The sequence below is a fragment of the Nerophis lumbriciformis genome, linkage group LG18 (genome assembly GCF_033978685.3).
Source record: "Nerophis lumbriciformis linkage group LG18, RoL_Nlum_v2.1, whole genome shotgun sequence".
Lineage (NCBI taxonomy): Eukaryota > Metazoa > Chordata > Actinopteri > Syngnathiformes > Syngnathidae > Nerophis > Nerophis lumbriciformis.
Window position 1 is genome coordinate 22,392,490 of NC_084565.2, and position 26,048 is coordinate 22,418,537.

General features: G+C 38.5%; 1 protein-coding gene across 2 annotated transcripts in view; it reads right to left on the reverse strand.

The window, feature by feature from the left end:
• Positions 1–26,048, reverse strand: part of tm6sf2b (transmembrane 6 superfamily member 2b) — a 73,275-nt gene that overhangs the window by 13,964 nt on the left and 33,263 nt on the right. For both annotated transcript variants that reach the window (XM_061977845.1, XM_061977844.1), the window contains 6 exons: positions 24,127–24,224; positions 22,642–22,745; positions 6,929–7,011; positions 6,637–6,761; positions 1,517–1,618; positions 1,360–1,452 (listed from right to left, as the gene is read on the reverse strand). In XM_061977845.1, the coding sequence (XP_061833829.1) occupies positions 1,360–1,452; positions 1,517–1,618; positions 6,637–6,761; positions 6,929–7,011; positions 22,642–22,745; positions 24,127–24,224 (605 nt within the window). The remainder of the gene's footprint in view (positions 1–1,359; positions 1,453–1,516; positions 1,619–6,636; positions 6,762–6,928; positions 7,012–22,641; positions 22,746–24,126; positions 24,225–26,048) is intronic.

Genomic DNA, 26,048 nt, shown 5'->3' on the forward strand with positions numbered 1-26,048 from the left:
GCTTCATGGAATGGGTTTCCATGGCCGAGCAGCTGCATCTAAGCCATACATCACCGAGTCCAATACAAAGCGTGGGATGCAGTGGTGTAAAGCATGTCGCCACTGGACTCTAGAGCGGCGGAGTGATGAATCACGCTTTTCCATCTGGCAATCTGATGGACGAGTCTGGGTTTGGAGGTGTCCAGGAGAACGCTACATTTCGGACTGCATTGTGCCGAGTGTGAAATTTGGTGGAGGAGGAATTATGGTGTGGGGTTGTTTTTACGGAGTTGGGCTTGGCCCCTTAGTTCCAGTGACGGAACTTTGAATGCTCCAGGATACCAGTTAGTCAGTCAGTCAGTTAGTCACTAGTTAACATCGCTAGCAGCCGCGGACATGTATGACTTAAGTGTTATTATGACAATGACAATAAAGGAATTGATTGATTGATTGACCAAAACATTTTGGACAATTCCATGCTCCCAACCTTGTGGGAACAGTTTGGAGCGGGCCCCTTCCTCTTCCAACATGACTGTGCACTAGTGCACAAAGCAAGGTCCATAAAGACATGGATGACAGAGTCTGGTGTGGATGAACTTGACTGGCCTGCACAGAGTCCTGACCTGAACCCGATAGGACACCTTTGGGATGAATTAGAACGGAGACTTCTCGACCAACACCAGTGTGTGACCTCACCAATGCGCTTTTGGAAGAATGGTGGGAAATTCCGAAAAACACACTCCGCATCCTTGTGGACAGCCTTCCCAGAAGAGTTAAAGCTGCAAAAGGTGGACCGACATCATATTGAACCCTATGGGTTAGGAATAGGATGGCACTTCAAGTTCATATGTGAGTCAAGGCAGGTGGCCAAATACTTTTGGCAATATAGTGTATAACTGTAGCTTTATGCAACCAGTAACATTTGCCTGTTTTTCAGCTGCACAAAAGCCTGGGATGCGTGTTTATATGCAGCGCACACATCCACACTGTGACAGTGACGAGGAGGGCTGGGTGGGGGGGGGGGGGTCTATGTGTGAAGGATTAGCTTATCAAGTTCTCAGCATGCAATGGGCCCCATCTGATCAATGAGTCCCCGACAATGTCTTCGGATAACCTATTGACAAGGCTGTGAACACCAAGTGCGTCGGGTCACCAGGAGCAAATAAAAGCATAAACAATGGCTTATCCATCTGGAACAAAGCAAAGACGGTGTCTACACAGAGGCAACCACCCTCATCCGTCCAGGCTGCAGTAATACAAGTGTCTCTTTAATCAGCGAAGTGGGGGAGATAAGGGCACTCTTGTGGAAGTGGCCCACATAATAGGCTCTGTTTTGACTTCAGAGAGACAATAGTGGAGCACATGGTAAATAGAACCCACCATCACCCTGGGGTAGCCCGCTGGATCCCGCAAGTAGGGCTCGTAGTGCTTCACGTAGAAAGAACAGGCTCCTACCGGCGAGTCCAGCGCCGCCTGCGGTGAAACGCACCACGGTCAGTACCGTCGGAGACGTTCATTTTAAAAGATGTTCTCTCACCAGGCCTCGGAGGACGGTGAAGGCCATGGCGGCCAACAGGAGAAACACCAGGATCAGGTCCAAGGGTCGCCAGATGAGCTTCATGCTCTGTGCGTGCTGAGCCTGCAGGTGGAAGGACGCCAGCGTTACAACACAGCATGCATGGGTAATTGTTCTGGGGGGTCATCACTTGGCAAAGAAGTATCAGTTATCCAAGCAGCAAGAGGTATTGTTTTCAGCACTGTTAGTTTGCTACATACAAACCCCGTTTCTATATGAGTTGGGAAATTGTGTTAGATGTAAATATAAACGGAATACAATGATTTGCAAATCCTTTTCAAGCCATATTCATTTGAATGCACTACAAAGACAACATATTTGATGTTCAAACTGATAAACTTTTTTTTTTTTGCAAATCATTAACTTTAGAATTTGATGCCAGCAACACATGACAAAGAAGTTGGGAAAGGTGGCTATAAATACTGATAAAGTTGAGAAATGCTCATCAAACACTTATTTGGAACATTCCACAGGTGAGCAGGAAAATTGGGAACAGGTGGGTGCCATGATTGGGTATAAAAGTAGATTCCATGAAATGCTCAGTCATTCACAAACAAGGATGGGGCGAGGGTCACCACTTTGTCAAGAAATGTGTGAGCAAATTGTTGAACAGTTTAAGAAAAACCTTTCTCAACCAGCTATTGCAAGGAATTTAGGGATTTCACCATCTACGGTCCGTAATATCATCAAAGGGTTCAGAGAATCTGGAGAAATCACTGGACGTAAGCAGCTAAGCCCGTGACCTTCGATCCCTCAGGCTGTACTGCATCAACAAGCGCCATCAGTGTGTAAAGGATATCACCACATGGGCTCGGGAACACTTCAGAAACCCACTGTCAGTAACTACAGTTGGTCGCTACATCTGTAAGTGCAAGTTAAAACTCTCCTATGCAAGGCGAAAACCGTTTATCAACAACACCCAGAAACGCCGTCGGCTTCGCTGGGCCTGAGCTCATCTAAGATGGACTGATGCAAAGTGGAAAAGTGTTCTGTGGTCTGACGAGTCCACATTTCAAATTGTTTTTGGAAACTGTGGACGTCGTGTCCTCCGGACCAAAGAGGAAAAGAACTATCCGGATTGTTATAGGCGCAAAGTTGAAAAGCCAGCGTCTGTGATGGTATGGGGGTGTATTCGTGCCCAAGACATGGGTAACTTACACATCTGTGAAGGCGTCATTAATGCTGAAAGGTACATACAGGTTTTGGAGCAACATATGTTGCCATCCAAGCAACGTTACCATGGACGCCCCTGCTTATTTCAGCAAGACAATGCGACGCCACGTGTTTAATCAATGTGGCTTCATAGTAAAAGAGTGCGGGTACTAGTAGTTGGGGGGAAATGTGTACTGCTGGGCACCATCAAACTTTGGTGGGTTTAGTTTGGTTTATTAAGCATCCCCATTAGTCTACACCAGTATTTTTCAACCTTTTTTGAGCCAAGGCACATTTTTTGCGTTGAAAAAATCCGGAGGCACACCACCAGCAGAAATCATTAAAAAACGAAACTCAGTTGACAGTAAAAAGTCGTTGTCGCAATTGTTGGATATGACTTGAAAGCATAACCAAGCATGCATCAATATAGCTCTTATCTCAAAGTAGGTGTACTGTCACCACCTGTCACATCACGCCGTGACTTATTCTGAGTTTTTTGCTGTTTTCCTGTGTGTAGTGTTTTAGTTCTTGTCTTGCGCTCCTATTTTTGGTGGCTTTTTCTCTTTCTTTAATATTTTCCTGTAGCAGTTTCATGTCTTCCTTTTGCGCTAGATTTCCCGCATCTACTCTGTTTTAGCAATCAAGAATATTTCCGTTGTTTTTATCCTTTTTTGTGGGGACATTGTTGATTGTGATGTCATGTTTGGATGTACTTTGTGGACGCCGTCTTTGCTCAACAGTAAGTCTTTGCTGTCGTCCAGCATTCTGTTTTTGTTTACTTTGTAGCCGGTTCAGTTTTAGTTTCGTTCTGCATAGCCTTCCCTAACTTTAATTGCCTTTTCTTAGGGCCGCTCACCTTTTTTTTTTTTTTTCGTTTAAGCATTAGACACCTTTTTACCTGCATGCTGCCTCCGGTTGTTTCCGACATCAACAAAGCAATTAGCTACCGGCTGCCACCTACTGATATAGAAGAGTATTACACGGTTACTCTGCCGAGCTCTAGACAGCACCGACACTCAACAACAACACATTATTTGCAGACTATAATTACTGGTTTGCAAAAAATATTTTTAACACAAATAGGTGAAATTAGATAATCTCCCACAGCACACCAGACTGTGTGGTTGAAAAACACTCGTGTACACTGCAGTGGAGACTATTCTCCCTGGGGTCCAGACAAAAAACATCACAAAACAAAAGATTACAAAGCAGTATACCATCATCAATAGTAACATTTTGTAATACAATAATAGCAATAAAAAAATACAAAAAAAAACAATAACTTGGAGTTTACATAATAATGTTCAAACCAAAGATAAAAAAGAGCGATATAAAATGTTTTTTGCGAAAATAAAACAAAGAACCAATGGCCTACAATATACACATTCGTGTACCAAAGACAAACAATATTCTAAAGTGACGAAAAAGTACCATAATGAATAAAATATGACAATAAGTACATACAAAATCAAGATAATATCAATATAAAACTATAATCAGAAACAATAATTAATGTAAGCAAAACATAAGTCAAAAGAAGATAAATGAACCAGTCATGACATTAGGTACAATCTAGAACAGTGGTTCTTAACCTTGTTGGAGGTACCGAACCCCACCAGTTTCATTTGTGCATCCACCGAACCCTTCTTTAGTGAAAAACACAATGTTTTTTTTCAAATTCAAGACAAAGTTATATGTTTTTGGTAACACTTTAGTATGGGGAAAATATTCTAAGTAACACAGACTTAATTTAGAGTTATTTGGTTAGGGTCAGGGTTAGAGGTTAGGGTTATAATAAGGCCATGCCAAATAAGGCATTAATAAGTACTTATTAATGACTAGTTAAGAGCCAATATGTTACTAATTTGCATGTTAATAAGCAACTAATTAATGGTGAATATGTTCCCCATACTAAAGTGTTACCATGTTGTTTTACTGGTGCACAAAATGAACCGTGCATGAACATCACCTTGTTCAAAGAACAAAACCAACACAGTGCATAAACTCACAACAAATTACACACCTGCAAACCAGTCAGCTGTTGCCGTATCCGTAATACGCCGATAGGGAGGGTGTGTTTTGACCTCCACCGAACCCCTCGGGTTTGATCGAACCCAGGTTAAGAACTACTGATCTAGAATAATCTCTTTCCACAATACTTCTCCTCTGTCTATTAAAACTAAAAACATATGCATAGTAAGAACCAGTCACATTATGATGCACATTGCAATATAAATGCAAATAAAGAAAGAAAGTTAGTGGAACTTGTGTTTATAGTAATAACCACAACCAACATGTACTGTACAATCATTTATTTTTAATACCAATATTTGTAAAATGTTGGCGATGGACATCACAGGTGTTTTCACTCAAGGCCGGAAACACAAAAAGTGATTGTTCCTCCTGCCAGTTGATATTAATAACATCCATCTTGTGTTATAGAAAAAACAAGAAAGACTTGGCGTAATCTACAAAGTCAAATCCCACAGTGCGATGTAGCTCATGCACGAGCTCATGCATGACATACAATTAATGCGATCATTGTCGTTCCTCCAGCCAGTTGTCTATGAGAACACAATTGTACTAGAAATTCCTGAAATGACGCAATATACCGTATTTTCCGGACCATAGGGCGCACCGGATTATAAGGCGCACTGCCGATGAATGGTCTATTTTCAATATTTTTTTCATATATATAATTTTTTTCTAAATATAAAACTTGTGGTCGACATAACATGTAATGGTGGTTCTTTGGTCAAAATGTTGCATAGATTATGTTTTACAGATCATCTTCAAGCGTCTTCTCCCCGTCATCTTTGTTGTAGCGGTGTAGCGTGCAAGGACGGGAGTGGAAGAAATGTCAAAAGACGGAGTTAACCGTTTGAATGACTTTCAGACTTAAATCAATAACGGAGCAGCATCTTCTCATCCGTGGCTCACTAGTGCAACAACAAGGCCGGAAATGTATCCCGTGAAAAACCGTCCGACCGGAACTCTCTAATAACTAAAGTTACTTGGGTGAATTATGTAAACCCACTACACCGGTATGTTTTAGCGCTTTCATGGCGGGTTTACTGACAGATATACTGTAAGTAAGAACTTTACACCACTTTGTATTACAAATGGCAACAGTGGAGGATGAATGTCCCATAACAAGAAGATAAAGAAAAAGAATAAGCTAATCGGTTACGGTGTCTGCACGGACTACAAAGGCGGACGCGCACAATTTTTCAGGATTTATACAGATCCCAAATACAGATCAGCAGGTACCAGAAGGTAAGAAAAGTTGCTTTTGCATAATATTGTGAAACAAAACACGAGATATGTCTTACCTTATACACACATCATAGTAATACTTGTATGTTGAAGCACAGTACAATCCATCAAGCGGTGCAACTTCATAGCTTACCAAAGTCGTACTAAAACATTTTATTATATTTTTGTGCCCCATGTGTAATGTTCTATATTTTCAATTGGTGTTTACTTGAGTTATATTGCAGTCTACACGTATCTCTTGTGTGTGACTGCCACCATTGCAGTCCACACGTATCTCTTATGTTTGACTGCCATCTACTGGTCACACTTATCATTACACCATGTGCCAAATAAAATAGCTTCGAGGTCGGTCAGCACAACCAGAATGAATCCGTAAATTAGGCGCACCGGGTTATAAGGCGCACTGTCGAGTTTTGAGGGGGGGAAAAAAGGATTTTAAGTGCGCCTTATAGTCCAGAAAATACGGTAAGCCACAAAATCAAAGCTGCATTAAATATATTTGTCTTAAAATTACTGCTATTATTCCCAGTCATTCAGTTACTGTAAACGATAGCTGCCACCCTGCACAATAAAATAAGCAGTTTGATACTTCATGTTTAGTGAATGCAGTTAAATCCATACAAATGCATGCATGATGCATGTGTCACACTTACGTTATACCCCCCGATCAGTGGTCTGTCCTTCGGTCTAGCAAACAGTGTGAGCGCGCCCCACACGGGCATCAACAGGAAGAGGAAGTTGAGCCAGAAAGCCGGTCGGATCTCCGAGCCATATTTCCCTGCCAGAAAAGGTCAGGACAGAGACAAACGTGTCTTTCAGTCTGGTTTTGATCTTGCAACACAACACAACACGTGATGTTGATGCTACGTGACACTGCAGATGTCGGCCTGATAAAAAAAAAAAATGCGCCATTCGGGGACTGCCAAAAGTCTGCTAACGATTCACCTGCTACAATGCCGATGATGAAGACGCTCATGTTGGCGCACAGGGAGCCAGCCCAGAACAGGCCCAGTGTGCGGTACCCTTTGCTGGGAGAAAAGACAAAAGACATGACACACCATTAGCTGCAATTTCAAGATCTCTAGGATCTTTTTTTTTTTTTTTTGGGGGGGGGGAGAAGACTTGTGGAACACTAAGTAGGCTGCACGTTTTTTGGTACTACGGCTTCCTCCTAAAACCCAAAAATGTGCATGTTGGGATAATTGTGCTCAAAAAAAGACAAAAAAAAGAAGCATGTTAGCAAAGACTCCCCTTTAGTTGATAAAAGTCGAGCCTTATTCATTGTAGCCATTTTCTCTGCAAACTGATGACTAGAACCAATTGCGCTTTTGGAAGAATGGTGGAAAATTCCTATAAACACACTCTGCAACCTTATGGACAGCCTTCCCAGAAGAGTTGAAGCTTCTACTTTACATAGATACAATCACTGATAAAAGCCATATGCTGTTTCAGTAAAAGGTTGAATATATTATATATAATGTTGCTTGATCAATTTGAATTTATTACTATTAGATGCATTACATTTTATTTTTCAAATGGTTCAAGTCGGTCAAAAAAAAAAATTTAATTATTACTTTAGACTAAAAAATATGTAAATAGTGTTGTCCCGGTACCAACATTTTTTTGATACTTTTCGGTAATTTTCTAAATAAAGGGCACCAGAAAAAATTGCATTTTTAGCTTTATTTTAACAAAAAAATCTTAGTGTACACATTAAACATATGTTTCTTATTGCAAGTTTGTCCTTAAATAAAATAGTGAACATATAGTCTGCTGACATATGCAGTAACATATTGTGTCATTTTCCATTCTATTATTTCATCAAAATTATTCAGGACAAGTGGTAAAAAATGAAGTATTAATCTATTTGTTCATTTACTGTTAATATCTTCTTACTTTCTTTTTTAACATGTTCTATCTATACTTCTATTAAAATGTAATAATCACTTATTTTTCTGTTGTTTGATACCTTACATTAGTTTTGGATGATACCACAAATCTGGGTATCAATCCGATACCAAGTAGAAACAGGATCATACATTGGTTATATTCAAAGTCCGGACCGGTACTTTTCAGAGGCGGAGTAGTACCGAATATGATTCATTAGTATTGCGGTACTATAATAATACCGGTATACCGTACAACCCTGGTTAATAAATGTACCGTATTTTTTGGAGTATAAGTCTCACCTGCCGAAAATGCATAATAAAAAAGGAAAAAAACATATAAGTCACACTGGAGCCCGACCGACCAAACTATGAAAAAAAACTGCGACTTATAGTCCCAAAAATACGGTATTTTTGCTATAAGTTGATCTATATTTTTTTCTTGTTTCCATAATGTTAAGGATACGCAGAGGTGTACTTTTAATGATTTTTTTGACAAACGATACTATTTATAGTCGCGGCGGACTAAAAAATTTTTCTTCTTCCTATTATTGAAGAGATGTCAGGACCATTAATGTATATCAGCAATATATAATTTCAAACAGGCCAATTCCCAAACAAAATGAAAATAGCTAAAGTTGTACTGATTTATAAGACTGGATGGATATAAATACCAATTTACAAATTATAGACCTGTTTCTTTACTTTCACAATTTTCTAAAAGTATTGAAAAACTGTTCAATAACAGATTGGACAATTTCATGAAAAAATATCAAATACTCTCAAAGAACCAATATGGATACAGAGCTAATATTTCAACATCAATGGCTTTAATCGATATAACGGAAGAGATTACCAATGCAATAGATGGTAAACGGTGTGTAGCGGCATAATTTATGGATTAACTAAAGCATTTGACACAATTAATCACATTATTTTAATCGAAAAATTAGAACAGTATGGTATTAGAGGATTGGTCTTAAACTGGATTAGAAGTTATTTAACCAACAGGAAACAATACGTAAAGCTAGGCCAGGGGTCAGCAACCCAAAATGTTGAAAGAGCCATATTGGACTAAAAATTCAAGAAAATAATCTGTCTGGATCCGCAAAAAGATTAAAGGCCTTATATAAGTCTTATAATGAAGGCAACACATGATGTAAGTGTCTAATTAGCTGTATTAGTCTACTATCAATATGACTTTGTGTCTCAGGCTGATGCAAATCTTTGTTACAGAAATGTTGACATTTTAATATTTTTTTCAAACAGTTCTACAACATTGGAAAACATTCGTACAACAGAGGCTTCTCAGAAATTACTTACTTAGAATGACCAAAGGTATAGATGTGTGTGTCCAAGTTGAAGGAAACCGCAGGTTGTCTTTTTCAAATGGATTTATTACAGGCTTTGGGTGGGTAACGTTTGCTGTGCTATTAGAAATGCAGTCAATATTACATACAGATAATGTGTCATGAGACATGCACATATAAATTAAATACACAGAGGACATAAGTAAAGGATATCAAAAGAGCTCAAATATACCTAAAATACGAGGCATAATGATGCAATATGTACATACAGCTAGCCTAAATAGCAAGTTAGTATCGATTAGCTTGCAGTCATGCACTGACCAAATATGCCTGATTAGCACTCCAACAAGTCAATAACATCAACAAAGCTCACCTTTGTGCATTCACACACAGCATAAAACATTTGCTGGACAAAATGAGACAAATGAGTAGTGGCAGGAAACACCTCTTTCTGTGGCAACGTCGGAGAAAGTTGTACATGTAAACAAACTATAGTGAGTTCAAGAACCGCCGAACAAAGGACAATATGGCGCTCGCCAAATACTCTCATGAGTGAAGCATGTTTAACATAAACAGTGGGATTTATAACAATTAGAAAGGTTTGTGTTATGTTTGTCCTACAGAAACCATATTAAAACAAATTATATTTTTCCCCCATCTTTTTCCATTTTCATAAATTTTTTAAAAAGCTCCAGGGAGCCGCTTGGCGACGCTAAAGAGCAGCGGCTTGCTGACCCCCGAGCTAGGCGAACACACGTCTACAACGCTAAATATATTTTGTGGCGTACCACAAGGATCAATACTTGGACCAAAATTGTTCAATGTTGATATAAATGATATTGTTAAAGTTACAAAAGACCTAAAGGTAGTATTATTTTGTTCAGAAGATAATACAAATAATAACAGAAGAAATGAACCAATTAAAAAGATGGTTTGACAAAAACAGACTATCCTTAAAGTTCAGTAAAACTAATATAATGCTATTCGGTAACAGTAGAAGGGAAAGTCAAACACAAACAAAAATAGACATTGAAAGAGTAAATAAAATCAAATTTTTGGGTGTGATAATAGGTTTCAGTTTATTTGGAACATGCATACAATACAATGTAATGCGTCACATATTTGCAGTTGTTTCATTACAACACGTCCGAAAAGGAGTAGGGAGAAGCGGAGCTTATTTAATCCTACCCCTTTTCAAACCATAGCAATTTTATCCCGTTTCATTGTTCGCTGTAACAGAACAGTGAATACAAAAATTCATAAATAATATACCATAGTAAGTAAACAAATATTAAATACATAAATAATCTTTATCTAAAAAATTTTTTTTTTAAATGGTCCAAGATATTCATCATAATTCTTGTTCTGTGTACTTTGTGAACACTTGTAGTTTGAAACATGTCTTAAACTGAATCATATTGGTGCTTTGTTTGATTTATTTACTTAAACCATTCCATAATTGAATTCCACATACTGATATACTAAAAGATTTAAGTGTTGTTGTACGTGCATACACATGTTTTAAATTAGATTTTCCTCTAAATTTATATTACTCCTTTTGTTGAGATAAGCAAATAAACTGAAAATCTTGTTAAACTAAGTACACAACATTGGGTGGACATCAATGAGGAATAAATAAAAAAATGTATTGGACAAAATATCACTCCATATTCTGGACTGCTTGCTAGTGTTACCATATTGGAGTTATTGTGCAGAAATATGAGGAAACAACTACAAATGTGCACTTCATTCACAAACTGTGTTACAAAAGAGGTCAGTTAGAATAATACATAATGTTGGATATAGAGAACATACACACCCTTTATTTATTGAATCAAAAATATTGATATTCAACAATATAGTGAATTTGCAAACTGCCAAAATTGTGCACAAAACAAACTACAATCTGCTACCCAAGAATGTACAACAATTCTCCTCAACAAAAAAGGAGAAATAGTTTATTTTGGGTTTATATTCACTTGTTGTTTAAGTTCTGTTTCAGCACCCCTGTTTTGTGTTTCTTGGTTGTCATGGGTGCTGATTGTTTTTCCCTGCCTCTGATTAGTGTTCGGGTCGCTCACCTGCTGCCGGACACTAATCAGAGAGCTATTTAGTCCTGGTTTTCCCCTCACTCAGTCTGGTGCTTTTGCTTGCTTTACGCAAATAGCTCTCTGATTAGTGTCCGGCAGCAGGTGAGCATCCCGAACACTAATCAGAGGCAGGTGAAAACAATCAGCACCCATGACAACCATGAAACACAAAACAGGGGTGCTGAAACAGAACTTAAACAAGTGAATCAAAACCCAAGATAAATGATGATCCGGCACCGGATCATAACAATAACCTCACAGAAAAATGTAACTTAAAGGCCTACTGAAACTCACTACTACCGACCACGCAGTCTGATAGTTTATATATCAATGATGAAATCTTAACATTGCAACACATGCCAATACGGCCGGGTTAGCTTACTAAAGTGCAATTTTAAATTTCGCGCAAAAATATCCTGCTGAAAACGTCTCGGTATGATGACGTCTGCGCGTGACGTCACGGATTGTAGAGGACATTTTGGGACAACACGGTGGCCAGCTACTAAGTTGTCTGTCTTCATCGCAAAATTCCACAGTATTCTGGACATCTGTGTTGGTGAATCTTTTGCAATTTGTTCAATGAACAATGGAGACAGCGAAGAAGAAAGCTGTAGGTGGGAAGCGGTGTATTGCGGGCGGCTGCAGCAACACAAACACAACCAGTGTTTCATTGTTTACATTCCCGAAAGATGACAGTCAAGCTTTACCATTGGCCTGTGGAGAACTGGGACAACAGACTCTTACCAGGAGGACTTTGAGTTGGATGCGCAGACGCGGTACCGTGAGTACGCATGCAGCTGCGGCTTCCAAACATTTGATCGCTTGGCCGTACGTGCGTGCCGCTATGTGCATGTCACGTACGTAACTTTGGGGAAATATGTGCTGTATGAACTTTGGGGAGGTGAACGGTACTTTGTGCTGTGGGATTGAGTGTGTTGTGCAGGTGTTTGAGTTGCATTGGCGGGTTATGTGGACAGGAGGGAGGAGGTGTTTGTTATGCGGGATTAATTTGTGGCATATTAAATATAAGCCTGGTTGTGTTGTGGCTAATAGACTATTTATATGTCTTGTGTTTATTTACTGTTTTAGTCATTCCCAGCTGAATATCAGGTCCCACCCGCCTCTCACAGCATCTTCCCTATCTGAATCGCTCCCACTGCCCTCTAGTCCTTCACTCTCACTTTCCTCATCCACAAATCTTTCATCCTCGCTCAAATTAATGGGGAAATCGTCGCTTTCTCGGTCCGAATCGCTCTCCCTGCTGGTGGCCATGATTGTAAACAATGTGCAGATGTGAGGAGCTCCACAACCTGTGACGTCACGCTACTCGTCTGCTACTTCCGGTACAGGCAAGGCTTTTTTATCAGCGACCAAAAGTTGAGAACTTTATCGTCGATGTTCTCTACTAAATCCTTTCAGCAAAAATATGGCAATATCGCGAAATGATCAAGTATGACACATAGAATGGACCTGCTATCCCCGTTTAAATAAGAAAATCGCATTTCAGTAGGCCTTTAAAACGTGTATGCACATGCAACACTTAAAACCTTAAGTATTCTGATTATGGAATGGATTAAGTAAAGCCATCAAACAATGTACTGATATGATCCAGTTCAAGAAACTGTTCAAATTCAAAGTGTTTACAAAGTACAAAGAAGAAGAGTCATGATAAACATTTTGAACTTATTGACAATCCTATGTATCTCACTATATAAAATACAACTTACTTCACTATCAATTTTTTTAATTTATTATGTATGGAATATGTTGTGTACAAATTGAGAACCGGAAGTGAACAAAAGTGTTAGCTATGTAATGAAACAGGGGTAGGATTAAATAAACTCTGCTTCTTTGTACTCCTTGTCAAACATGTTGAAAAGAGGAACTGGAAGATGTGATGCATCATGTTGTAATTTTATGCAAGTATCATGTTGTAATTATATGCATGTTCGAAATTAACTCCAACCATAAACCTTATGGAGGCGTAAAAGAAAATAAAAAAGCACTGCTCTAAATTGTCCATACAGTAGATGTGGTTGTCTGTATGTATGTACCGTATTTTTCGGACTATAAGTCGCAGTTTTTTTCATAGTTTGGCCGGGCTCCAGTGCAACTTATGTTTTTTTCCTTCTTTATTATGCATTTTCGGCAGGTGCGACTTATACTCCGAAAAATATGGTATGTTCCCTGTGATCACCTGCCAACCAGTACAGCATAGCTCTAGCGTACCCATGACCTTCATGAGAACAATAGCGACATTTAAAATGAATGTGTGAATGGAGGAAATGTGTTTGATTCTCGATTATGGTCATGATAAATGATGATAAAGAAATTGCTGAGGTTGCATTGTTCCGAGGAGACTGAATATGCAAATTAACTATGATACTGTATACTTTTCATTGTAGTTTCTTTTTTGACGACAGTGCAAATAACACAAATCATGTGTGGTTAAATACAAAACTTAAAAATGAGATAAAACTGTACAGTGCAGCAAAACAGGTCAACAGAATTTAATCTATATTGTTTGCTTTGCTAATTGTAGCAAGGGCAGATTTCCTGGAGTAAACAATTATGACAAACTATAGAACAGGGGTCCCCAACCTTTTTGAAACCAAGAGCTACTTCTTGGGTACTGATTAATGCGAAGGGCTACCAGTTTGATACACACTTAAATAAATTGCCAGAAATAGCCAATTTGCTCAATTTACCTTTAACTCTGTTATTATTAATAATTAATCAAATGTATCTTTTACGGAAAGTTTTTCGTAGAGAATAAATGATGAAAAAAACACTTAATTGAACGGTTTAAAAGAGGAGAAAACATGGAAAAAAAGATAATTAAATTTTGAAACATAGTTTTTCTTCAATTTCGACTCTTTAAAATTCAAAATTCAACCGAAAAAAAGAAGAGAAAAACTAGCTAATTCGAATCTTTTTGAAAAATTACAAAAATAATTTATGGAACATCATTAGTAATTTCTCCTGATTAAGATTAATTTTAGAATTTTGATGACATGTTTTAAATAGGTTAAAATCCAATCTGCACTTTGTTAGAATATACAACAAATTGGACCAAGCTATATTTATAACAAAGACAAATCATTTCTTCTAGATTTTCCAGAACAAAAATTTTAAAAGAAATTCAAAAGACTTTGAAATAAGATTTGTATTTGATTCTACAGATTTTCTAGATTTGCCAGAATAATTGTTTTGAATTTTAATCATAAGTTTGAAGAAATATTTCACAAATATTCTTCGTCGAAAAAACAGAAGCTAAAATGAAGAATGAAATTAAAATGTATGTATTATTCTTTACAATAAAAAAAATAAATTTACTTGAACATTGATTTAAATTGTCAGGAAAGAAGAGGAAGGAATTTAAAAGGTAAAAAGGTACATGTGTTTAAAAATCATTTTTAAGGTTGTATTTTTTCTCTAAAATTGTCTTTCTGAAAGTTATAAGAAGCAAAGTAAAATAAAATAAATTAATTTATTTAAACATGTGAAGACCAAGTCTTTAAAATATTTTCTTGGATTTTCAAATTCTATTTGAGTTTTGTCTCTCTTAGAATTAAAAATGTTGAGCAAAGCGAGACCAGCTTGCTAGTAAATAAATACAATTTAAAAAATAGAGGCAGCTCACTGGTGAGTGCTGCTATTTGAGCTATTTTTAGAACAGGCCAGCGGGCTACTCATCTGGTCCTTACGGGCGACCTGGTGCCTGCGGGCACTGCGTTGGTGACCCCTGCTCTAGAGACTGATGCAGAGTATGGACATTTTTGTGCCGAAATAAATAAAAATAAATCCAATTAGATAGATTGCTCAAATATGAAATAGGGAATTAAAATGTAAAATAATGTGTTACAGTTTAAATTAAGTTTAATATTACTGATATCGTCATCATTTCAGTTATTTTACCAAGTTACACATTATTTGTTTCCTGAACAATGTGTTTATTTCAGTATTGATTGATAGATTTCAAGATCTTTATTTATTTAATTATTAACACATTGATTTATTCTCCCCCTACACCGGGGTTCGGCAACGCGCAGCTTTTTAGCACCACCTTTGTGGCTTTTTCAAAATTGTATAAAAATGGAAAAAAAATTCGGGAAAAAAAAATGTATTTTTGTTTTAATATGGTTTCTGTAGGAGGACAAACATGACACAAACCTTCCTAATTGTTAGAAATCCCACTGTTTATAATATACATGCTTCACTGATGAGAGTATTTGGCGCGCACCATTTTGTCCTGATTTCGGAAGTTTTTGAACGCACCGTAGTTTGTTTCCATGTTCAACTTTCCTATTTGTCCACCAAATGTTTTATGCTGTGCGGGAATGCACAAAGGTGAGCTTTGTGGATGTTATTGACTTGTTGGAGTGCTCATAAATCATATTTGGGCACTGCATCACTGCAAGCTAATCGATGCTAACATGCTATCTATGCTAGCTGTATGTACATAATGCATCATCGTATTTTAGGTATATTTGAGGTCTTTTTATTTGTAGTTTCCGTTTCCTTCAACTTGAACACACACATCTATACCTTTGGCCATTCTAAGCAAGTCATTTCCAGGAGTTATCACACCCTCTGAAAAGCCTCCATTTTAGTAATGTTTTCCAATGTTGTAAAAATGTGTAGAATACATATTACATTTCAACATTTCACCGGCTTCCTCCCACCTCCAAAGACATGCACCTGGGGATAGGTTGATTGGCAACACTAAATTGACCCTAGTGTGTGAATGTGAGTGTGAATGTTGTCTGTCTATCTGTGTTGGCCCTGCGATAAGGTGGTGACTTGTCCAGGGTGTACAACGCCTTCCGCCCGAATGCAGCAGAGATAGGCTCCAGCACCCCCCACGACCCAGGAAAGGGACAAGCGGTAGAAAATGGATGGATGTCAACGAAGATTTGCAACAGCCTGCGACACATAGTCATTTTGATAGTAGGCTAATATAGCTAATATAGACACTTATACATTATGTGTTGCCTTCATTATAACACTTATATATAAGGCTTTACATTTTTTGCGGCTCCAGACAGATTTTTTTTTTTTTGGTCCAATATGGCTCTTTCAACATTTTGGATTGCCGACCCCTCCTTTACACCCTCAGCACTTGTATTGATCTCATTCCTTCGAAAGAAGAAGACATCAATCTCGCATGATGATCGCATCAAACTGGCGCCGCCATAGTGGCTCCAAGGAGCTTTTTCAAAAATGTATGAAAATGTACATCTAATTACATGTACAACTTTCTCCGACGTTGCCACAGAAAGACGTGTTTTATGCATCTACTTCTTTGTCTCATTTTGTCCACCAAACGTTTTATGCTGTGCGTGAATGCACAAATGTGAGCTTTGTTGATGTTATTGACTTGTGCGGAGTGCTAATCTGGCATATTTGGTCACTGCATGACTGCAAGCTAATTAATGCTAATATGCTATTTAAGATAGTTGTATGTACATATTGCATCATTATGCCTCATTTGTAGCTATATTTGAGCTCATTTAATTTCCTCTGTGTATTTAATTTATATTTGCATCTCTCATGACACATTATATGTATGTAATATTGGTTATATGGTTATAGAACACAGCAAACGTTACCCAACTTGCAAAGATTGTAATAAATCCATTAGAAGAAGACAGCCTGCCGTTTCCTTAAACTTGAACACACACATCTATACCTTTGGCCATTCTAAAAGAGTCATTTCCAGGAGTTATCTCACCCTCTGAGAAGTTTTACTAATGTTTGCCAATGTTGTAAAAATGTGTAGAGTAAATTTTACATTTCAACATTTCTGTCAACGAAGATTTGTATCAGTCTGCGGCACATAGTCATTTTGATAGTAGGCTATATAGCTAATATAGATACTTGCATCATGTGTTGCCTTCATTATAACACTTATATAATAAGGCTTTACATTTTTTGAGGCTCCAGACAGATTTTTATTTTTTTTAATTTTTTGGTCCATCATGGCTATTTAAAACATTTTGGGTTGCCGACCCCTGCCCTACACCCTCAGCACTTGTATTGATCTCATTCCTTTGAAAGAAGACATCAATCTTTGACTTAGACTTCCTTTTTATTGTCATTCAAATTTGAACTTTACAGCACAGATAAGAACAAAATTTCGTTACATAAGCTCATGGTAGTGCAGGATAAAAAAGCAATAAGGTGCATGTATAAATAAATAAATATATATAAATAATATATATATATATATATATATATATATATATATATATATATATATATATGTATTTATTTTATATATATTTATTTTATATATATGTATTTATTTTATATATATTTATTTTATATATATATTATTATATTTATTTTATATATATATTATATTATCTAGCATGATGATCGCATCAAACTGGGTGCACATTTTTAAAAAATATCCAAAAGTTATGAGTGTAATAATAGTGACAATAAAAGGCAATAGTGACTATTAATGACATCATCTGAGCCGTATGCATCAATTAATGCACTCACATTTTTCTAACTTGGAAGGGATTTTTTGCAACAAGATTATTTCTGTAGACATTTCCAGGGGTGTCAAACGTACAGCCAGCATGCCAGAACAGGTTTTACCCGGCTCGCAAGATTTTGCTAAGTATATTAAAAAAAAAAATTATGAAAGAATCTGCTGTTCTAAATGTGTCCACTAGATGTCACAATAGCAAGTCTGTGTCTCCCCTGCACAGGAGCGTGCATCACTTCAGAGGGGGTTAAGATATAGCAGACCTGGGCAAAATATGGCCCACGGGCCCCATGCGGCTCATTAACATTTTCAATCCGGCCTGCCGGACGTTCTACATAAATCTTTTTAGACCTTTAACATCAAAACTGTCGCCGCCATTATGATGTGCAGTGCTGTTTTTAAATGACCGTAAGTCTTGAACTATAGAAAGTATTTCAATGGTCGAAATCTGCGCTTTTGAGTGTTTTACGGGTTATTACGGTAATCTACGTCACAGCAGCTCAGACCAGGAACAAAGCAGAGTGGGCGGGGTTTGTTTTGAGAGCAGCCAGCCCCAAACGCATGTGTCAGGAACAGATGCGGAAGCAAATTTTTACAACAAATTTCTGCATAAAAGTGATAATATATCATATTGTAGGTGTTTGTCGTATTTTGCTGTTTGTTACATTTTTGTTGTGTTTTGCTTGCTTGTAAAAGATGCACAACTATGGAGGAACTGGTCTAAGAGGTAAAAGAGGAGCGACGTTCATATGTTAATATTCAGTGTTTTATTGTACATAGTTAATATTGTAAATCCCACTTTCTTTATTTTAATGTACATTTTGGGTGTCCAATTCAGCAAAAAACTGTAAAATTACATTACGTTTTTTTGAGGTGGATCTATCATAACGTTTTTAGGACATTGTGATTTTTGGTATTAGTGTTCCTGGAAAAAAAAGGGACCCAAACACACATTGTACAGCAGACTTTTACAACAAATTTCGGCATTAAAGTGATAATATATCATATTGTTGGTGTTTATTTCCCTTTGCATTTGTATTTTGTTGTTTGTTACATTTTTGTTTTTTTGCTTGATTGTAAAGGATACACAACTATCGAGGAGCTGGTCTGAGAAGTAAAAGAGGAGCGATGTTCATATGTTAATATTCAGTGTTTTATTGTACATAGTAATATTGCAAATCCCACTTTCTTTATTTTCATGTACAAACCCCGTTTCCATACGAGTTGGGAAATTGTTAGATGTAAATATAAACGGAATACAATGATTTGCAAATCCTTTTCAACCCATATTCAATTGAATGCACTACAAATATAAAATATTTGATGTTCAAACTCATAAACTTTATTTTTTTTTTGCAAATAATAATTAACTTAGAATGTCATGGCTGCAACACGTGCCAAAGTAGTTGGGAAAGGGCATGTTCACCACTGTGTTACATCACCTTTTCTTTTAACAATACTCCATAAACGATTGGGAACTGAGGAAACTAATTGTTGAAGCTTTAAAAGTGGAATTCTTTCCCATTCTTGTTTTATGTAGAGCTTCAGTCGTTCAACAGTCCGGGGTCTCCGCTGTCGTATTTTACGCTTCATAATGCGCCACACATTTTCGATGGGAGACAGGTCTGGACTGCAGGCGGGCCAGGAAAGTACCCGCACTCTTTTTTTTACGAAGCCACGTTGTTGTAACACGTGCTGAATGTGGCTTGAGATTGTCTTGCTGAAATAAGCAGGGGCGTCCATGAAAAAGACGGCGCTTAGATGGCAGCATATGTTGTTCCAAAACCTGTATGTACCTTTCAGCATTAATGGTGCCTTCACAGATGTGTAAGTTACCCATGCATTGGGCACTAATGCACCCCCATACCATCACAGATGCTGGCTTTTCAACTTTGCGTCGATAACAGTCTGGATGGTTCGTTTCCCCTTTGGTCCGGATGACACAATGTCGAATATTTCCAAAAACAATTTGAAATGTGGACTCGTCAGACCACAGAACACTTTTCCACTTTGCATGAGTCCATCTTAGATGATCTCGGGCCCAGAGAAGCCGGCGGCGTTTCTGGATGTTGTTGATAAACAACTTTCCCTTTGCATAGTAGAGCTTTAACTTGCACTTACAGATGTAGCGACCAACTGTATTTAAGACAGTGGTTTTCTGAAGTGTTCCTGAGCCCATGTGGTGATATCCTTTAGAGATTGATGTCGATTTTTGATACAGTGCCGTTTGAGGGATCGAAGGTCACGGTCATTCAATGTTGGTTTCCGGCCATGCCGCTTACGTGGAGTGATTTCTCCAGATTCTCTGAACCTTTTGATGATATTATGGACCGTAGATGTTGAAATCCCTAAATTTCTTGCAATTGCACTTTGAGAAACGTTGTTCTTAAACTGTTTGACTATTTGCTCACGCAGTTGTGGACAAAGGGGTGTACCTCGCCCCATCCTTTCTTGTGAAAGACTGAGCATTTTTTGGGAAGCTGTTTTTATACCTAATCATGGCACCCACCTGTTCCCAATTAGCCTGCACACCTGTGGGATGTTCCAAATAAGTGTTTGATGAGCATTCCTCAACTTTATCAGTATCTATTGCCACCTTTCCCAACTTCTTTGTCATGTGTTGCCGGCATCAAATTCTAAAGTTAATGATTATTTGCAAAAAAAATATTTTTTTTATCAGTTTGAACATCAAATATGTTGTCTTTGTAGCATATTCAACTGAATATGGGTTGAAAATGATTCGCAAATCATTGTATTCCGTTTATATTTACATGTAACACAATTTCCCAACTCATACGGAAACGGGGTTTGTACATTTTGGGTGTCCAATTCAGCAAAAAACTGTAAAATTCCATTACGTTTTTTTGAGGTAGATTTGTCATAACGTTTTTACATTGTGACTTTTGGTATTAGTGTTCCTGGAAAAAAAGGGACCTTAACACACATACTGTACAGCAAGTTTTTCCAGCTAAATGTGTATATATCATTTATACACACATACACATTGGCCCCCCAGACACTTTTTTTTCACTCAATGTGGCCCCGAGTCAAAATATTTGCCCTGTTGGTTTTGCATATAATATTGCGAAACAAAACGCCAGATAACGTCTGCTAATGGGTGTCATTTCGGGGTCCTTGCACACACACCATAATAATATTTGAATGTTTAATGCGCCGACAATCCGTCAAGCGGTGCGGCTTCATAGCTTACTGAAGTCGTACTAAAAACATTTTGACAGATTTTTGAGCGCTGTGTGTAATGTTCCATATTCTCAATGGAACATTTAAAGTTTTGGGGTTTACTGCCATAATATTGCAGTCTGCACATATCTCTTATGTATGACTGCCATCTACTGGTCACACTTATCATCACACCATGTACCAAATAAAATTGCTCCGAGGTCGGTAAGCACAAGCAGAATTTTGCCGTACATTAGGCGTTATAAGGCGATTTTTGAGAAAATAAAAGGATTTTAAGTGTGCCTTATAGTCCGTAAAATACGATAGTTCAGACTAGAGGTTTCCAATAATGGCTTTTTTGCCGATATTCCGATATTGTCCAACTCTTAATTACGGACTCCGATATCAACCGATACCGATATATACAGTCGTGGAATTAACACATTATTATGCCTCATTTTGTTGTGATGCCCCGCTGGATGCATTAAACAATGTAACAAGGTTTTCCAAAATAAATCATCTCAAGTTATGGAAAAAAATGCCAACATGGCACTGCCATATTTATCATTGAAGTAACAAAGTGCATTATTTTTTTTAACATGCCTCAAAACAGCAGCTTGGAATTTGGGACATCCTCTCCCTGAGAGAGCATGAGGAGGTTGAGGTGAGGGGGGTAGGGGGTAGCGGGGAGTGTATATTGTAGCGTCCCGGAAGAGTTAGTGCTGCAAGGGTTTCTGGGTATTTGTTCTGTTGTGTTTATGTTGTGTTACGGTGCGGATGTTCTCCCGAAATGTGTTTGTCATTCTTGTTTGGTGTGGGTTCACAGTGTGGGCATATTTGTAACCGTGTTAAAGTTGTTTGTACGGCCACCCTCAGTGTGACCTGTATGGCTGTTGACCAAGTATGAATTGCATTCCCTAGTGTGTGTGAAAAGCTGTAGATATTATGAGACTTGGCCGGCACACAAAGACAATGCCTTTAAGGTTTATTGGCGCTCTGAACTTCTCCCTACGTCCGTGTACACAGCGGCATTTTAAAAAGTCATAAATGTTACTTTTTGAAACAGATACCGATAATTTCCAATATTACATTTTAAATTATTTATCGGCCGATTATCGGCAGTCCGATATCAGACATCCCTAGTTCAGACAGATCTGCTGTACAGTCTTATGGCCAAAAGAAAAATATATATCTTGCAGAGATTTAAAATGAACACCAAGAAGAGCATTTTAAAACTCTGCAAGACTCAATTCCATCTAGTTGACTGATGAATAGTATCACTTCATTTATTCAGAGTGTATAAATAACCACAAATGAAGATAGAATACTATTAACCGCAACATGTAAGTGTAAAAAAAACCTCCATTATCCATCCATCCATCCATCCATTTTCTACCGCTTATTCCCTTTTGGGGTCGCGGGGGGCGCTGGATTATGATTTATAAATTTTCAGAATGTGCTTGGTCTATTTTTAAACAAAGAACACAATCTGAAAGTGTCTTTATTTTCAAGTTAGCATTCCATGACTTTACCAGTCCGGCCCACTTGGGAATAGATTTTCCTCCATTCTAAATTGGCCCTAGTGTGTGAAAATGGGATAGGCTTCAGCCATCCCCGCAACCCACAGAGGGACAAGCGGTAGAAAAATGGATGGATGGGTGGCCCCTGAGCTAAAAATGAGTTTGACACTTACCTCTCCGTTATCTTGCTGATCATTATGAGGTACATGATGAAATGAGCTATTCCGTCCCAGTAACACATCATGATGGCATAGGCCGTACCCAGGTAGGGCTCCCCCTGGAATTCAGACATACACAAATCCTAAACTAAATACATTGATCATATTACATTTTGGAAATGATCATGCAATCCTCAGCCTTCCCGGTAAGGTCTATTCAAGTGTACTGGAGAGGAGGCTACGCCGGATAGTCGAACCTCGGATTCAGGAGGAACAGTGTGGTTTTCGTCCTGGTCGTGGAACTGTGAACCGGTTCTTTACTCTCGGCAGGGTCCTTGAGGGTGCATGGGAGTTTGCCCAACCAGTCTACATGTGCTTTGTGGACTTGGAGAAGGCATTCGACTGTGTACCCTGGGAAGTCCTGTGGGGAGTGCTCAGAGAGTATGGGGTAACGGACTGTCTTATTGTGGCAGTTCGCTCCCTGTATGATCAGTGTCAGAGCTTGGTCCGCATTGCCGGTAGTAAGTCGGACACTTTTCCAGTGAGGGTTAGACTCCGCCAAGGCTGCCCTTTGTCACCGATTCTGTTCATAACTTTTATGGACAGAATTTCTAGGCGCAGTCAGGGCGTTGAGAGTATCTGGTTTGGTGGCTGCAGGATTAGGTCTCTGCTATTTGCAGATGATGTGGTCCTGATGGCTTCATCTGGCCAAGATCTGCAGCTCTCACTGGATCGTTTCGCAGCCGAGTCTGAAGCGACTGGGATGGGAATCAGCACCTCCAAGTCCGAGTCCATGGTTCTCGCCCGGAAAAGGGTTTAGTTTAGGGTTGGGGAGGAGATCTTGCCCCAAGTGGAGGAGTTCGAGTACCTCGGAGTCTTGTTCTCGAGTGAGGGAAGAATGTATCGTGAGATTGACAGGCAGATCGGTGCCGCGTCTTCAGTAATGCGGACGCTGTATCGATCCGAAGAAGGAGCTGAGCCGGAAGGCAAAGCTCTCAATTTACCGGTCGATCTACGTTCCCATCCTCACCTATTGTCATGAGCTTTGGGTTATGACCGAAAAGACAAGATCACGGGTACAAGCGGCCGAAATGAGTTTCCTCCGCCGGGTGGCGGGGCTCTCCCTTAGGGATAGGGTGAGAAGCTCTGTCATCCGGGAGGAGTTCAAAGTAAAACCGCTGCTCCTCCACATCGAGAGGAGCCAGCTGAGGTGGTTCAAGCATCTGGTCAGGATGCCACCCGAACGCCTCCCTAGGGAAGTGTTTAGGGCACGTCCGACCGGTAGGAGGCCACGGGGAAGACCCAGGACACGTTGGGAAGACTATGTCTCCCGGCTGGCCTGGGAACGCCTCGGGATCCCCCGGGAGAAGCTGGACGAAGTGGCTGGGGAGAGGGAAGTCTGGGCTTCCCTGCTTAAGCTGCTGCCCCCGCGACCCGACCTTGGATAAGCGGAAGAAGATGGATGGATGGATGGATGGATCATGCAATGTTTATACTCACTGTTTTGCGATAGAACTCCATGAAGCCAGAGATGAAGCCATCATACTCCAAAGCGCTGGTCAGGTCAATGACACACGTAAAGGAAAATTCTGCAAAAACTGCAAAACACACGTGTGACTGTTGAGAATATTTCATTTTATTACCAGAAATAACCAATAATTTTATTATGCATTTTTATACACAAGCTGACGAATGTAGAATTTTAAGATGATTCACAGTTTATATAGCACTCATTCAAAATACATGAAATTCTAAGTTTCCGTATAGTCAAAAAAAACAAGAGCCTTGTGCTTGTATAGAGGTACAAACATCTTTTAATTCTAGAGGTCTCTGACACAAACTCCTCTATAATGATTTCTGTGTGCCGCTTAAAGAGTTAGAGAAAATAATAATCCACCGCCCAGAATGTCCAATTGACACTAAATCTGCCAAACCATAGATTTTGGTTTAAAGCGACAATTTTAGGGTAATTTTTCCAATTTCTGGGGTTGCTACAAAAGGAACTACTCCGAGACTATTTGCAACTTTTCGACTAAATTTGACCTATAGTGAAGACAGCATGGCGTGAAGAAGCAGATGTAAAATGACAATTATTGAATGACAGGGCACTTCATATGAAAAACATATTTCTCGCTGCTTCCTGTTCCTGTTTACTATTTTAGGCATATTCCCTATTCTATTAATAGTGCTTTTTATTGTTTATTTGTAGTGCTTATTCAGTTTTCACAATTGATAGTTTTGTTTAGCTGTGTTTTTCAACTTATATTCAATTGAATACACTGCAAGACACTTAATGTTCAAACTGAAAAGTGTTATATTTTGCAAATATTAACAAATTTGGAATTTGATACCTGCAACATGTAATAATTAAGATTATTGCTATCAATATTAAAATCATGATTACTGACTGTTAGGTAAAGCAGTGTTGGGGTGTGAACGTAATACCATCATGTAATTTGTAATGTCTAATAACTTAGATAAACGCTATCCATATATCTAAAGACAAATATTGGTTTTTTTTATTATTTAATAATATAAACTTGTCAGGTTTTTGAGAGTGGCCGTGCCAGCAACTTGAGAGTTCCAGGTTCGATCCCTCCTTCCGCCATCCTAGTCACAGCTGTTGTGTCCTTGGGCAAGACACTTTACCCACCTGCTCCCAGTGCCACCCACACTGGTTTGAATGTAACTTAGATAAGTTACATTCAAACCAGTGTTTAAATGTAACTTATGTTTATGAACAAGTAGATTGATAATTCATTTTCTACCACTTGTCCTTCATTTTGACAAAATAATAGAACACAATATGTTACTGCATACGTCAGCAGCTAAATTAGGAGCCTTTGTTTGTGTACTTACTAATAAAAGACAAGTTGTCTCGTATGGTCACTATTTTATTTAAGGACAAAATTGCAATAAGAAACATATGTTGAATGTACCCTAAGATTTTTTGTTAAAATAAAGCCAATAATGCACATTTTTGTGGTCCCCTTTATTTAGAAAAGTATCAAAGTACTGAAAAGTATCAAAATACATTTTGGTACCGGTACTAAAATATTGGTATCGGGACAACACTCATTTTTTAATAGGGCTTGTCTTGAAAAGCAGTGGTACGGGGTTTGAATTCCGGTGACTTTGGAAGGTTTGTAAATGTGTTGTTGATGATGTTAAAATTGTTATTTTGCTCCAAAACATGTTTTTATTGAGCAATGTATTTGCCATTAATTTTTTTTGGTACAAAACATGCATCAAAAATTACGGCGCCCCTAAAGAGACATGGAGAGAAGAAAATGTTTTGCGAGATCTTGCGAAAGGTTTTTTTTCTATGTCAGTGAACCGGAAGTAAAACAGCCACAGCGATGGTGAACCGGAAGTGACGCAGACAAAGCAATGGAGGAGCCTACCCATCATCCGTGGGAGAA